Here is a 16,683-nt window from a genome sequence, read left to right as displayed (position 1 = left end):
TCGAAACAGTTACAAAGTTCTGTCTTAGCTGCAAGCCAGATGTGTCCATCCAAACTATTGTCTGGAAGTCTAAAAGCTGTGGAGTGGTTTTAGTGCAGCCCTTCATTAGAAAGGGAGGGACCAAGGAAGAGAAAGCCAAAGGGAGTAAACAGAGGGTCTGGAGATCCGTCTCCCACGTTTACATCCCCCAAGCCCTGGCACGGCCTTTTCCCCAGAGCCTCGGGCTAATTCAGTGTCCAGGAAACAAGCTCTATTTCTTGTGGTGAATTAATCAATTGGCTGTCCTGACAGCAGGCTGAAACTGTACACCCGTGCTGGGTAAAAGGTGATGCCACGGATCTTTGTATTGTTTTTCCAACTTCTCCAAGAGGCAGCTCCAGTGATGCATGCAAGCCAACCTTTAATAAATAATAACAGCTCGAGCACCATTGCACATCGGCAGTTCTCATGAAAGCGTGGGAGTTTTCTAAGTTCTCTCCAACATGAGCCCCCACCCAAGCTATACACTCACAAATTAGGGGTGTAATACAAGGCCACTGTCTGTATCTGTTTAGTGCTTGAAATATCCATATCTGTATTTGGAGTTTAAACTCAAAGTGGGCGTGGTCTAAGCCTGCAAGTTTGTTTTTTAATGAACCCTATGACTATACCCCCCAAACACACTGGAAAAACCCAGAAAAATAAACACCAGCATTGTCAGCGTGGTGTGTGAATTCTGGCTCTGACAATTCCTCAAACTTAGCTACATCACTTGAGTTCATACATTTTTTGAGTTCATCTTAAGTTTTTTTTTTTTTTTTTTTCTAGTTTTTTTTTTTATCTGACTGCTTATCATGAAAACTTTTTTCATTGCATCCTGTGGGATCCCAGTCCTGATGCACACCTCTAGGCTCAACCAGATGCCTTACTGTGCCTTAATCCTTTCTGACAACAATTAGTGCACCTCCTATTTGTATCTTTTATAACATATTACTTCCCTCTATCACAAAATCAAAAACATATTCAGGCTGTGGTGTGAAATAATAAAGAAAAACCTCACTAAAATTTGAAGCACAACGTAAATCCTCCAAATTGTTGTGGCACATCAAACACACCACAATCCATTTATACTTATGGTGAACCCAAATCTAAACCCAAATAAAGTTTTGCCACACTACAAACACACACTGAAATTAAGCAGAAGAAACCTCAGGGAACTCTGAAGTACTAAATTATTCTTTTAAACTGTTATGGCACTCGCACACACCATTATTCTTTTCTACCCCCAGATAAAGTGCTTCAAGCAGCCAGATGGGACCGCAGCTGTTGACTCTTTTGGGTTTGTCAGCTCCGTGGATGCTCCGTTGTGAAACTCATATTAAGGAAATGCTGCAGAGAGGCTGATGGGAGATATGAGCTAGCAGGCAATGCATTGGAATTCTCTAAATGTGTGTGTGTGCTAGGGCGAAGGGTCACAGGATGGAGATTTGGATGGAAAAAGGCATTCTTTCACATGTATCTTGTTACACATTTAGATCATAGCTGGCTTGTTTTGGCTCTCTACTGCTGGAACTCATCCTGTTCTGGCCCTTATGAATATGCAAGCAAATCCCTGGGTGAGACACGGCTATACTGTCCTCTCTTTTCTGTCCCCTCTTTTGTAACCCTACCCTATCAGAGCTTAGGTAAAGAAAACATCATGAAGTGCAGGATTCCTATTCTGTCACCACACTTCCAAACTCATGAAAGTATGTACACGAAAATGTGAATGTCTGTCTCTCTAGATTATAAATGTAGTGACATCCAGAGAAAACTGAAAATGACTGTCTTTGGAAAATCCAGCTTCGTGTGCTTCCCACTTTCCTAATGGTTTGATCCAACCTTGGGTTAGTCAGGGTGAGTTAATGGAAAGAGAACACTGGAGAGGCAATGGTAGTGTCCCCCTCTTTCATCCCTCTCTACAGCTCTTTATCCTCTCAATTCAACCTGCTGTCTGAATCATCTGCCCACATTTAATCACTTTTCATTAGACAAAGATCAGCTGTGATGTTTCTGCTCTGCTATGCCGCTGGTCTCTTCTGCAAGCTAATCCCCTCAGACTTGTGAAATCTCTGTTCCTTTATGGTTTTTTTTATCCACCATCTCTCAGTCTCACACCATTACCATCTTTCTCTCTCACTATTCACCAAGTGCTGCCAGCTTTAGCCTTCGGAATCCAACAGTTTATTTTGAATGAAAGACAAATTGCCTTCTAATACCCGGCCTACAGCGATGTAAGCTCATCAGCTGCTTCCAATTAATAAAGATGCAAAACAACTGCCATGCATTGAAGCGACATGCAAAGTCACACCAATCATGTGAGATTGACCTTTAAATGGGGATCAATAGTTGAGGCCTTGGCCCTAGACTTCAGAACCACTGAAGATTCCCATGGTCTGTCCATGATATTAGCAGCATAGCTGTACGGGTTCAGGGTCAGGACTTTAGCGCTTGGCCCTGTAACTGACCTCTCAAACCCAATGCCAGAAAAGTAGCTCTTTTAGCTCTTTTTGAAATACTATGGTCAAAGAACACATGTGAAAGCACTAGAGTACGTAATGGAAAGGTTTGTACTGTTTTTCCATTTGATGCCCTGAATCATTTGCTAAGCAAACAGGGTTCTAGGTGATTCACATGAATCTTTATTAGTTGAAAAGAGTACTGGCAGTTGAGATGAAAGGAATGCATGATGTGTTTCACATAATCAAATACAGACAAGTTCAGATGTTTCTGCCTGACCAATTAGAGCAGCAGGTGATGATGTGGTGGATTCAATACGAACAAGCATGGACAAAGTTAGGAAGAATTACACCATTGCATACATCCTCCAAAGACTCTAGAAAATCTCTTCATTTCAAGAGATGTAAAAAAAATTCCAATGCAATTTGGTCATGTCAAAAAATGATTACAACAAATAAGACTTCTTCCACTGAGACACACTCACTGGCCACTTTAATAGGAACAACTGTATAACTGCACATTCATGCAATTATCCAATTAGCTCATCATGTGACAGCAGCACAAAGCATAAAATTATGCAGATACACGTTCAGAGCTTCAGAAAATGTTCACATCATACATCAGAATGGGGCTGGTTTAGGTATTTCTGAAACTACTGATCTCCTGGGATCTTCTTGCACAACAGTCTCTAGAGTTTACACAGAGTTTACCATGTCCTAAGAAAGTGGACAATGAGTGTATGTTAGTTGCTAAGAAATTACCTTGTGTGTTATGTGTATTAATGATCTCCCATATGATATATGTTAGAATGGTTTGTATAATTGTATAATGATTTGAATGAAATAAGGCAGGTTATCCAGAGATATACCATTTACACTCTGGGTATGTTTTTCTTTCTCTGGATTGTTAAGGGTTTATAGCTTCCTAATGGGATTTTTGATTATATACTTTAGGAAACACTATGTCCTTAAGGATTCTTGATGTGATGTGGTTCTAAGAGTATACATATGAGTATTTCTCTAAAAGTTTTGTCTGTTAAATTGCATCAGTGAATCTGAGTTAAACATCTGATCTAAGTAACATTAGTTTTGATAAATGCATTTTGGAATTACTGTGACGCACTGGTATCCCATTCAGGGTGTATTCTGTTCTCATGCCCAGTGTTCCCGGGATAAGCTCCAGATCCAGTCCCTGACCAGTATAAATCATTTACTGAAGATTAATCAATGAATGAAATTTTGGTACTAGGCTCAGACTTTTGAATCCTACTCTATGCTATATTAACTTTGCTATGCAGAGTGTGTAGACTGTAATCATTACCTGTTTTGCTGGAGTCAGTGTCTGTATTGGCCGTCAGGGATCCTGGGGGTGATGGGGAAGAAGTGGGCCCAGGAGGAGGCTTGTCACTTTCCTGTGGACGAGTCTTAGAGGTCTCAATGCCTTTCACTCTCCTGGCATGGCGGTTCCCCTTATAGTGGGCCTCTGCCTGACTCTGTAATGAAAAAGAAGTTTTAAACTAGTGATGCTGGCCCAGTGTTGTTCACAAAAACCTAGAGCCAAACTTAGATTTGTTCTATTCCATTTCATCAAAGTCTGCATATTTTTCCTTCTTCACTTAACTGGCTCATACTTAGGGCTGAAATACTGCAATGTAAAAATAAACACCAGGGACTGACAAATGCTCATTAACAAAGCAACCCTTTCATTATATAATGTAAAAACACAACAGTGACCATCACGATGTCATGTCACAGAGACACTGTAAACCAACTTGGTCACATTGAGCATAATGAGCACTTTCTAAGTAAGGTCTGTCAGTGTTGTGGGCGCTGTTCTTTATCCATAAGGAATTAGAGAGCTCCAGTCTACGCTAGCAAACCATCTGCACACATAGAGTTGATAAGCAGCAGTGGTCATAGTACTGAACCTTGGGGATCACCTATATCTGATGAAGATGCATGATGTCCTGTCTGTACATCACACTTTTTTGTCTGTCTGTTACTGGTGCTGAGAGAGTCATGCATACAGAAATGAAAATAGGAACAAGGATAAACACATCTAGTCCATTTTTGGATGGATTGTTTTTGAGAAAAGAGAAAATATTGACTCGATTTTAATAGACTCTATTTGTTTCAACACACAATGTCTAGAAATCAAATATACATGAATCCACATATGAAAAAATGTCCACTGCAGTACATTTCAGCATGAACAGACCAAACCAAGTAGTCTGTGTGCACTCTGGATGCTTATTCTGTTTTCATTTTAAAAAATATGATAAATATGGGATCAACATATGCAGAAGTACAGTTTGGGTAGTTAAAGTATTTCTAAAATTGCAGCAACTAGAAAATTCTGCTGATTTTTTCAGCCAACATGTCATCCTCCTTTACCCTCACCCTCTTGCTATTTTAAAAAAGTGCATAGTGATCTATATTAGGCACTAATGGCAATCTTTAAACTACGCTTCTTACTACTAGCTACCCAATAATTACTGATGCACGTTAGCCCCAGAATAAAAAGTAAGCAAAGGAGAAATACAAGCCAAAACATTCTGAAAATACAAGCCAACATTTCTGAAAATTTCATTTGCATATATATATTTTTTCCATTTCAAAATGAAAAATGAATGAACACAACATACACTGCCATCACTTACATATAATTATAATTATATATATATATATATATATATATATATATATATATATATATATATATATATATATATATATATATATATATATATAAAGAAAAATTAAAAGAACGCAACATACACGGATGCAGGGAAGCCTGTTGCTATACATATGAGGCCAGGTCCTCAAAGACTGTTGGTAGGTCAGGCTGTTAAAAAAGTTATGGTTTAATTGTTTGTCTAAAAGAACACATTTGTCAGAGAATGTCAGTGGATAGCACAATATATTTAGTTCTCCCAGTGGAGGAACAGATATGTTGTGCTCCTTCATGTTCAGAAGCAGTACGATCTCTGATATGTGGAATGGTACACACCAGTCATCCATCATACTGCTGACTTGACCTCTGGTGAGGATACAGGTTGGATGTTTCCAGAAATACACATTTAGAAGCTGTCGCCTGTGGTCAGTGTCCTCGTTATGGAGGATAGAAGTGGTCATCGGGACCCACACACATGCGTTACCTAATAGTAGCTTAAAGCATTAAACACAGCCCACCACGGAAAGCAGCCTATCAGGATGGAACTAGTCATTATTAGTCAGAAGATTGTCCTGCTGTCACTCTCCTACAAGAACTGAGAGATGATGACAGCTGCCATTGGCACTGAAAATACACAGAGAGAAAGAAAGCCTGGCACTGGAGTGCAGAAAACATGAACGCAAAGCAAACACTGTAGAGCTGAGATTTTTGAAATGGCGACAGAGAAAGACTGACATGATCCCATCTCTGTGGCAACATCGCACAAACACAAATTGGGGTGAAATTGGGCCAGTTCTCCATGTCCATGATGGCAGGCTGTGGGCCATAATTGGTGATGACAGAGCCATATATAGCTGTTAGTCTGTAATCAAAGCCCTTTGAGGCACTTAAGGGGTTGTCTGTCTAAAGATGTGAGATCAGATTTGAGGTCACAGAGGTGGAGGAGGCAGGTCACTGTTTAGGGAGCTCGGATATCTGGGATCAAGGAAGACTTACAGAAAGATCTATGCTTCTGAATGGCACAAGCAGATGCTCACGTGCTCTGAACCCTCCACCAGGAAGCCACAAATAACATAATCAGGTTTAGGTGTTGAGAATGTGTTAAGGGCAGACACATGGGTTAAGGTCACAGAGAGGAAAAATAAGACTGAACTGATAACTGATCGGAGACCAAACAGAGTGGAAGGAAAATCTGAGAATAAACACATTTTCTTGTAGATGGTGCATGTCATTACCATGTTTGGGCAAATACTCTAAGGCTCCATTTTACCAAAAAAATCCAAATAAAGAGTACTAATTTGCGTGTTCAATCAGATAAATTGCACTCGTAGTTTATGGGTGAGTTGCATTGATTTACAAAAACCTGCATCAGTCATAATACTTACAATATTTAAATGAGGTTTTTGCATTTGCTGTTTGTTTATAATAGTTGTTCTCTCAGAAGAGCAAACTGAAACTTGCCACATGTATTTGTAACCACATGCCAAGTATAGCACAGATTACAGGCAGTGAGACCTGGTCAAAATACAACATTAATGATGTCAGAGGAGAATGTCCAGACTGGTTCAAGCTGACAGGAAGGCTATGGCAACTCAAATAACCACTCTTTACAACCGTGGTAAACAGAAAAGCATCTCAGAATGCACAACACGCCGAACCTTGAGGTGGAGAGGCTACAATAGCAGGTGTGCAGGTGTTCCTAATAAAGTGGCTGGTGAGAGTATAAATATAATAGCAACTTTTGTGAACTGTTATGATTATTTTGAAATACTAAGGCTTATTTGTGATAAACTCATTTTTAAGACGTAGTAATTCTGACCTCAAATGGATTAAATATAATACCTGCCCTTCGGTTGTATAAGGTTGTACATGCAATTCTTCACCCAAAGTGACTTTTAGGCTCCTGTAAAACACAGTATAGGTGCCAAATTAATGTATTTTTATAGATACTGCTCTGTATTTTTCACCTTTAGGTAAAGACTCCTCAAACCTAAGATGCAGCACCAAGTTACATAAGGTTGACTGAAGGTTAAAGTTAAAGGAAATGTGAAAGCAATATGGCAACAGCTCATGGAGCTTAATGAAAACAAGCATAACCATTTCTTTCAAAGGACTAATAAGGGCAAACTCCCACAGTGAACAACACAATAACAGATTACTGTTTCTCACAAAACCAAGTGTGGGCAGAATGACAGATGCAATTACAAAAAAAAAAGAGCAGAAAAACATGGCAATGAGTGTGGCAACAGGGGGAGCAGCAGTCCCACTCATTTTACAGCTCGGATTTAAAGCCCTGCTTATTTTAGAGAGGTGATTTTAAGCTCCAGAAGTGACAGAGAGAGCCCAGGCCCAGTGACTGACAGTGAGCCACAGAGGAGGGCGAGAGCAGGAGGAGGGAACAGCACGCATTCAACCCTATCTTGCAGCAACAGTAGCACAAAGCAATGACATCACTCCTGCAGCGCGGCAAGGTTATACGTCCACCTCACGTGACACATGCAGGGACGCGGGGACACTGCAAACTGCTGCCTACAACAGCACAGCAACGCAGCGCCACAAAGCTCCCAGCTTCTGGTTTGATGAATGCAGCTCGTGATAAATGCTGGCAGCCAATCTGCAGCTGCTCTGTTATCACAGAGCAGGGATTAGAAATATACAGATCCATAATGAAGCGTGAAATGACGGTGGCATGGGGCGGGTGGAGGACGGATTTTAAAGGAATCAGCGTGATGCTGTTTTCGAGAGAAACTGCTGCATTCACTCACTCGGGGATTGTAATATGATCTTTCTAAAAGTGGTAATGCAAAAGGCAGCAAATATTAAAGCCAGGAAATCTGTAACGCTGAATGATTGATGCAGCTGAGTTTCTGTGAAATCATGAAAATCTTTAGCTGATACCTCATCCCAATGTTCTTTTCCTGCTGATTGATTAGCAATCTGTCTCTATCTACTGCCTGTTCCAACCAAACAGGACTCCATTGGCTAAGCATACATCACAAATACATTAGAAATAGTAGCATTTGTGTGCGCGTGTGTGTGTGTGCTGTGTGTGTGTCCAGGGTTGATGCATGAAGCAAAAATGATATTTCAGTAAAACATCTTGAATAGAAGCAATAGTCCTACCAAAAAAATTATTATACGATTACTGAACCTATTTCTAGAGACTATTTTTATGTAATCATACCAAACCAGATTTGTTTATTGACAAAATTTTGCTTCTTTCAAGAAATTGCTGAAGCAGGGGTTCTAAAATACAATAAATAAATGAATGAATGAATGAATGAATAAATAAATAAATGACTTTATTTTATGAATAAACTATTCAAATACTAGGCATATTATTTAAATGTGTAATATATATTAATTATTTATTTCTGAACTTATAGAACTCCAGAACATATTTTTATTATAATTGTTAGATTCCCGTTGATGTAATAAGTTTGATAATGGTGGGTTGTTGTTGGCACGACTGTAACAAAATTAACAAATCAGACCCCCTGGCTATTGTTCACCCCACTTTGAGAGCCATGGGCTTAAAGGAAGTAAAATGACGCAATAAACAATAAGCAATATGTTCACCTGATCACTACAACTAAAACTGATTAATACGTCTGTATATAGGTTTAATGGTTTTGCGGTGGGGGTAGAGATTGTACCTGTGTGGAGCACTGAGCACACAGAAAATTTTACAAAGCAGAACAGCTGCTGGTGTCAGAGATACCCACTAAAAAGTGTGCTGTTTCATCTTTTATTATTTGGAATGTGTCAATCTTTCCAAGCATGCCTGCAGTATTGAGCTGGTTCGACTAGAAGGTCATGAGCTGGGCTATAAACATAGAGCTTCTTCAGACAACACAGGTCTGTACGGAATTCACACCTAATACAACTACAACATCTGGACCAACAAAGCAAAATAAGCCTAGAAAGAGTATAAATAATCATTATGTGTCAAATGGGACCTATATTTAGCCGCACAAGGTCCTAAAATAAATGTCACTCCAATATAAAGATATGTTGCTATGTCTTTATCTTAATGCCAGCTGGACAGGCTCAGTGCGCCTCCCTGTAAATCATTTGTTACTGTTTTGACCCAGCAGCTTAACAGGCCTCCGCAGGCAGACTAGACTTCTCGGGCTTGCCCTCGTCTCTCTGTGTCTGTGGCTTGGGCTCAAAGTGAGCTGTGCATCTGCAGAGTGGAAGCTTAAGATTACAGCCTTCCTCCAAGAACAACATATTCTACCCATGATTACAGTGTTGCTCAATAAAAATAGCTCAGGATTGTGGGACACTCCCAGACATCGCTTTGGAACTAACCTCATGCACTATGCACTGCTTATCAGAGTTACCATCTGAAGGCAGTGCTGGAATATTCCAGGATCTGGTTTCCATTAACATAGATAATCATTGCAGTGCTATTCAGAGAATAAGTGAAAAACAAAAAACAAAAGAAAACCCATTTTAACATTTTTTAAAGAATTAAGTAGAGGTGAAAAAATCTTTAGCACAGGTCCCTACAGCATATTTCGAGTGTGGGCTATTAGTTTTTTATTTGTCGTTACTCAATGACCAAGTAGGTTCAACAACCAAAGAAAGAAAATAATTTCTATTTCCTACTGAATTTTGAAAAACAACAGTTTTCATTAGGTATGTATTTTCACACTCAACCTGCTACACCTCGATGCTGTAACTAAATTGAGTTAATTGTAAATTGAAAAGTAAATTGAGTGAGCTTCCGAATCCCACAACCTGGTGCACTACACACATCAGCTGTGTTGCAATCTGTCTGTTTTTACTAGATGGATTAATTAGCATGCACAGATGGCAGACAATCTTTTCAGAATTAGGAGCGCACAGGTATGTAGTAACACTGACTACACTGAGCAAAATAAACTCTTCCGCATATAACTGTCCTGCTAACACAATACAACAAAGTCACCTCGTGGTTAAACAAATTGCCAAAAAAAATGAAGACCCTAACCAGACAAAAATAAATTCTACTTGCGATGAATGGACAGATCACCACAGTTCAGAGCTGAAATATTTGCCAGTGACTTCTCAAAACTCTCAAACACGATATGGTACGTTAGAAACTTTATCAGTCATCACAACCCCAGGAATTCATATTCCCATTTGTATCACATAGTCTGGATTAATGCACTTAACTAGCTAACTAGCTCGCCATACATCATTACAATATGTTAGCTCTCACTTTTTAACCAGCTAATGAAATTTTGCCTCTTTTTGAGAAAAGGGAGGTGTGTAATGGACCATATTACTCGTGTTCACTTTTTTTAGTTTTCTTTTCTAATAGATAAATTTTAACCAACATCATATGTTGGAAGAAAATGACTGCCTGTAAGACATAAGATCTTAATCAACTCTGCATACTGATATGGAGTTTAAGAATCCAGCATAGATTTCACATGCTGAGCCTCCATACCAGCAACAAAACAACATGTGGATACACAGTACATCTGTATGGAGGTGGAGCTGCTGTGTTCTCCTTCTGGATCTAAATGAGGTTTCAGCAGGCTGGAGCATATCAGCCTTCATCTAGATGAATCACATTTTCAAACATAATATTTGTGTCTTTGTAGCTACCACATTGTATGTTATGAGCACGAATATCCAAACAGAACGTCCATAAAGTGACCGGCTAGAGCGACTGCTTAGATAATGCACCTCTGAGTTGAATCGAATCTGGCAGACATTACAGGAGATGATGGGCCGCTTGGTCTTAACCAGTGGGACTCCGAAGGTGTGGTTGATCACCGCCTTCTGAACAGGATCCATCTGGAAGAGAGAGAGAAAGCAAAGGAGAGAGAGAAGTGAAACAGCTGTTGTAGACAGAAACCATATCCGAAAGGCACAGTCCTATTAATCATGTTGATTGAGAGGTTTGAATGGCCCTCAGGTTAGAGATCACCAGGGAGAGAGGGGGTTAGGGACAATAAAGGGTCAGGACACTGTGAGTAGCACTCTGCACGTATTAAATTTAACAAGTTAGAATTTTACAGTGCATCAACGACTTAGCTAATTAATCAACACAACCCAACTCATTACCTGATATAATTGAGTAGATTCCCTGTCATGCCATTGTAGCTGATTAGCAAATTAGCAATTAGAATTCACACCAAATCCAATGTGTTGATTTTTAGGCCTGAATTTCACCACAGAATGAAAAGAAAACACAAAATGTCAGGAAATTACTGATAATATTATTAATGTATTAATGGAATGTCAGGAAAAAAAGGGCTAAACTCCTTTACCAAGAGGGGTGTTTTCTCCTGGAACCAGACAGCATAGCTTTTACAGTGCTTGAACAGGATCACAGGAACACATTTGTCAGATGCTCACTAGTGAAGGCGTATCCTATGGCGTATCCTATGACATCACTCTAATAGATTTCATGAGCTACCCATCTTAATGCAAACTGGTTGTCTTGAAAAAGTCATGTCTGCATCAAAGTCAGATCCAAGCACGTACAAACCATATTTTTCTAATAATGTCTAGCAGATTTTCTTTCTTTCTCTATTTATCTGCTAATTCCCACCCACAAAGCCAGCTCTTCCTATCATATAACAGCTACCAAGCAGTGAGGGTGAAGGCTAATACATGCTTCCTGGTGAAGGCTAATACATGCTTCCTGTTGAAGCCAGCCGTCCACAGGGCAGCGTAACGCACTCAGAGGAAAGCGCTATCTACCTCCTTCCGCATATATGAGCTCACAGACGCCCATGATTGACAAAAGAGAGACAGTACGCCATCCCTCCCACCCAGAGACCATGGCCAATTTTGTTTTCTTGTCTCCTGGTTGTGGATGGATGTGGATGGCACTGGGATTCAAACTAATGATCTACTGATGATGGGCATGATGATGAACACTTTTCTTTTAACTGATTTTCATTATGGTACACATTTCAAATGGGGCACAGTTCTCCTTGAGGTATGACTTCTGGAAAATGAACAGCACATATTGTACAGCATTTAGCAGACGGTCTTATCCAGAGTGACTTGAAAAAATACATTGAAGTCTTAGATGTAAAACATATCCTCACTCTAGTACAAATGTCTATGTACAAATGTCCAAATCCTGAGTTAGTGTGTGTTAAAACAGCAAATAAAACAGTTCAGCTCCTAACTTTGTAATGCTGCACTTTTATTTAGAAACACTGGTTATACTAAATAATCACTGGTTATACTAAACTAAACAAATTTCAGCACGCACTAAGAACATGCTTATTTTACACGAGGCATCTTTTTAACATTTCAAAACACATTTAGATGACAGCCATGCCTTTCACTTCAACTTCTAAGATCAATCAGGTCTGACAGGCCTGTCTATGACAGTCTCCCTTGGCTGGATGAAAGGGGAAAGGCCGCAGTGAATATTCGCCAACTCAAACAAAAACAGTTTGAAACTCCGCATGGGTGTGGTATCCAGGCAACCGTTGATAAAAAGTAAATACTCAGTCAAGTTAACACATAGAGCAAGGCGTGATGGCGCAGGCAAACACCATGTGAAGAATAACAGACCAACATCCTCTGGTTGTTCTTATCTCAGTACTCATCCCAAACTCATCCACGTAATCCACAGTCTAGAACAGAGCAGCGGACAAATGCTGGATTAATCACTACGGCTGCGCTGTCATGAATCTCCAAGGAATTAACTGCAGATGGCAGTCAGTTGGTTAATCCGAATACCTCAAGCCAGAGCGCGGCAACAAAACGGATATAATAGTCAGCACCAGTCAGCTCAGGAAACAGACTACACTCTTTGGATCAGTGTGATATACTGATATCATGATACTTTTTTCCTAAGTGTTGTCATTATCATCAGGTTTCAGAGCTGGACATTAAAAACTATTAATGTACCAGTTTTTTCATTGTTCCCTGCTTTTCTTGATGCATTACCTAAACTTTTATAAATGCTGGACAAAAATTCCTGAACCTACAGTAGCATATTTTTAGCAAAACCTCAGCAAAATTATATATATTGAGATATAGAGTATCATGAAGTTGTCTTAAGCATTGTGATGATATTTTTGCCATATCGCCCACCCCTACTGGAAAAGCCTCTCATTAGCCCCAGATTAGTTAAAGGGCACTGAAGCTTTTTAAAGTCCACTCAAAGCACTTTAAAACCACCCACATGATGAATTAATAGAAAACAGATTGTCTAATGTCAAAATGCTGATCCAGCCCAAATTCCAGGGAGTCGCCCCTCAGAGCCTCAGGAATCAGAACAAAAATAGCTGTGAGTGGAGTCTGGTGCCTTTTACTCCTACTTCTCTAACTTCATTTTCACTTAGTGTAGAGGACAGAGACGTCAGGCCATATGGCATAAATCAAGAGAAATAATCTCACTAAAACAACAGTCCACTCTTGGCTAAAGTAATGAAATATCTTACATATACTGCTATAGCAGAATTAAGATATTAATCTCAACAGTTAATGCCCTCAGAACCCATCTTCCAGACGACCATTCCTCTTCTCCACTTCTCATAACTACATGAATTTCCTATTCGTTTTACTGTAGTTAGTGAATAATTCATGGTAAAGACTGAGTAATATGAGGTGAATAACTGATTAATAAGAAATTCTTGTAGAGCCCTTTTCAGGGTACAGTACTCTTACCAAGAGCTGTTTTTATTTTGTCATTTATCATACCGAATATGAAGTTTTATTTATTTTATTGTTATTGATTTTGACTCTGTTCCACACTCACATGGCAATTTAACAAAACTGAATTAGGTGAGCATTTCCATTTCCATTTAAGGATAAAAAAAAGAAAACGAGATCATTGAATATAAATCTAAGATAAATGATAGCACAATAAAATGAGCGATAAAAGAAAACTGCCATTCTTATTAGGGGTGGGATAAGTGATTTTCTATATCTCTCAGTCCTCATTCTGTAAGTACAGTAACGAAGTACAACCACTCAAGTATTTTTCCATCCCTGTAAATATGCAGTAGAAGAAAGTTCTTGGAGGCAGACTCAGACTTTTCACAATACTAATAGAATAATTGTTATCATTTTTGTGGTGCCTAACAATGTCTGTTTCCACACTGTACACATCAACACAGTGACCCACTGGGCAGCAAGACATTTAACATCTGTGCTGTCAAGCCAGTAAGCCAGTAAGCCTGACACAGAGTCTGCTATCTCCCCATGTACGGGGAGAAAACACATCCTAGTCTATTGGGCAATAATATATCACACACACACACACACACACACACAAACACACTTCAACTCCAGGTTGAGCAGATTTGAACTCGGACAAAACCACTTTAATTAAACCATGGCATGCGGCTCACATAAACACACACATTCCACACACAAGGGACAAGTGAAACCCCTTCACTCTGCTCTCCCTGGTAAATATTTATTTCTCTAAGGATATCCGACATGCAATAATTGACCCTAAGGAATATTCCAGCTATAACAACTCATCGATATAAAAACACCTCTCTTTGTCTGAGACACTCACCTTTCTGTACTGAGCAGACACAGCCTCATCAGTCTCCCTGTCAGAGCTCACACACGTGTGTGTTTGTGTGTGTTCACTTGCAGGAAGGGGTGTGCAAAAGGAGTGAGTAACTTATCCAGAAGTGATCCACCTGATTCTCTCACACTCACTTGTTCTCACATACACCAATCCAAGAGCTACACACACCCTTCAGTGTTTACAGATCATTACATGAGTCTCTTTGTCCTTTTCTTCCTGTCTTCTGTCCACACTCTGAGCAGTAGTGTTGTGATATCTCAGTTTCTCTCTTTCTCTCTCTCTCTCTCCTGCTTTTCTTTCTTGCTGCTTCTATGTGAGCCTTCTGGCTTCTGATGCTGCTCTCTCTCTCTCTCTCTCTCTCTCTCTCTCTCACTCACTCTCTATGCCTCTCTTTCTTAATTTTCCTCCCCTTCCTCGCTCTCTCTCTCTCTCTCTCTCACTTATTCATAGCCCTGCTCAATGTTCTCTTTATTTTTCTCCTTCCCTGACCAACTTCCTTCCATCTCTCTGTCTCACACAAGCTCTCTCTCTCTCTCTCTCACGCACACACACACACACACACACACACATCCATACTTACTCAAATTGTCCAGATGCAGAGGAAATGTCATGCACTCTTCCTCCCTCTCTCCTTTTCCCTCCTGTCACCCTCTTTTTCTTTCTTCTCTTTCAGAGTGTCCGTCTTTCCTCTACGCCCCCTCTGTATCAGCGCATGGCTCCGCAGCTTGCCGGATTCACCCCTCCCCCAGCTCCCCCATAGTGACTCAAACTCTCATACTAAATACATCCCAAACTCACAGAGATCTCAAGCAGCTGCAACTCCGCCTCAATCAGAGGAACATGTCAAAACCATAAAGGCTTATGGTTCAACTCTCTGAATGATTCTTGCCAAAAACTGTCAATGTCATGAGTGGAACAATCTCTGGTACCATAAGATGCATTAAGACTGTGGTGGTATCACAGGCAATTCAACTCAATTCAATTTTATTTGTATAGCATTTTTAACAATGGACATTATCAAAAAGCAGCTTTACAGAAATATATAAATTCCAGATATAAATTTTAAATTCATAAATTTATCCAGCCAGAGGCGACTGTGGCAAGGAAAATTCCAATACAATTCCGAGGCGATATAAGGAAGAAACCTTGAGAGGAACCAGACTCAAAAGGGAACCCATCCTCATCTAGGTGACACCAGATGCTGCGATTGTAAATAATTTCCCACTATAACTGCATACTATGTAGTCAAAAAGTGCAATTGTGTAACCAGGAACTTCTGATGAGCAACTTATGAATATGAGCATCAGAGTTATTTCTGAATTCATTATAGTTTTAATTTGAAGTCTATTTTGTTGAGGTTATTGAAGTCTGTTTGTTGAATGCAATTGCTACGAACAGTTTTGCTGCGATGTCCTAGGACTGCAAATTGCTATGATAGGCTTAGTACTTAGTAATTCGCAGCAAAACTGTTTGTAGCAATTGCATTCATAAGCCATCCTTATGGTTACTAAGTGATACCATCCACAGTAATCTCACTGAACTTTAGGCTGTCCATATGGGGCCATCCTCAGCAGCGGCAAGTGGTTTTCAGCATAATCAACGTAATCAACATAGTTAATGTAAACCATAGTAAAAATATGGTAATCTTTATTGATAGGCTGTGCTGTTGAACTTGTTTTTTTCCAACAACATTCTGAGGTGTTTTGTTTGTCTAATTACCACAGCAATTTGCCAATACTAACATTTTTAAAAAAAAATTTATTAAATACCCATCATACACTTTATCCATTTACAGTTAGGTTTAATTTTGTGGAATTTCAGCAAAACAAGCTAGTTCTTGTTATCACATTAATTAACAACTTACAAAAAGTACCACTTTTTTGTTGCTGTTGAAGTTATCAAGACAAAAAAACCCACACATTTTCATGTTACCAGGAAACCACAAAGCCTACTGTCTGAAAGACTTTCCCGTGTGAGAAAACTTATAACTTTAACTCGGACTCTGATACTGGAGACTC

The 16,683-nt window shown here is 39.6% G+C and overlaps 1 protein-coding gene across 4 annotated transcripts in view; it reads right to left on the bottom strand.

Annotated features, from left to right (window-relative positions):
• znf385a (zinc finger protein 385A) overlaps positions 1 to 16,683 on the bottom strand; it is a 77,617-nt gene that overhangs the window by 11,118 nt on the left and 49,816 nt on the right. For 2 of the 4 annotated variants that reach the window (XM_026920896.3, XM_026920897.3), the window contains exons 3-4: positions 10,834 to 10,944; positions 3,799 to 3,970 (exon numbers count right to left, since the gene is read on the bottom strand). In XM_026920896.3, the coding sequence (XP_026776697.1) occupies positions 3,799 to 3,970; positions 10,834 to 10,944 (283 nt within the window). Of the gene's footprint in view, positions 1 to 3,798; positions 3,971 to 10,833; positions 10,945 to 14,647; positions 15,182 to 15,245; positions 15,394 to 16,683 lie in introns of those variants that run through there. The other 2 variants (XM_026920899.3, XM_053240960.1) reach the window with 2 other exon arrangements.

This window comes from Pangasianodon hypophthalmus, chromosome 16 (assembly GCF_027358585.1).
Source record: "Pangasianodon hypophthalmus isolate fPanHyp1 chromosome 16, fPanHyp1.pri, whole genome shotgun sequence".
NCBI classification, from domain to species: Eukaryota; Metazoa; Chordata; class Actinopteri; order Siluriformes; family Pangasiidae; genus Pangasianodon; species Pangasianodon hypophthalmus.
Note: the sequence above shows the minus strand (reverse complement) of the source record. Positions and strands in the feature narration are given on the sequence as shown.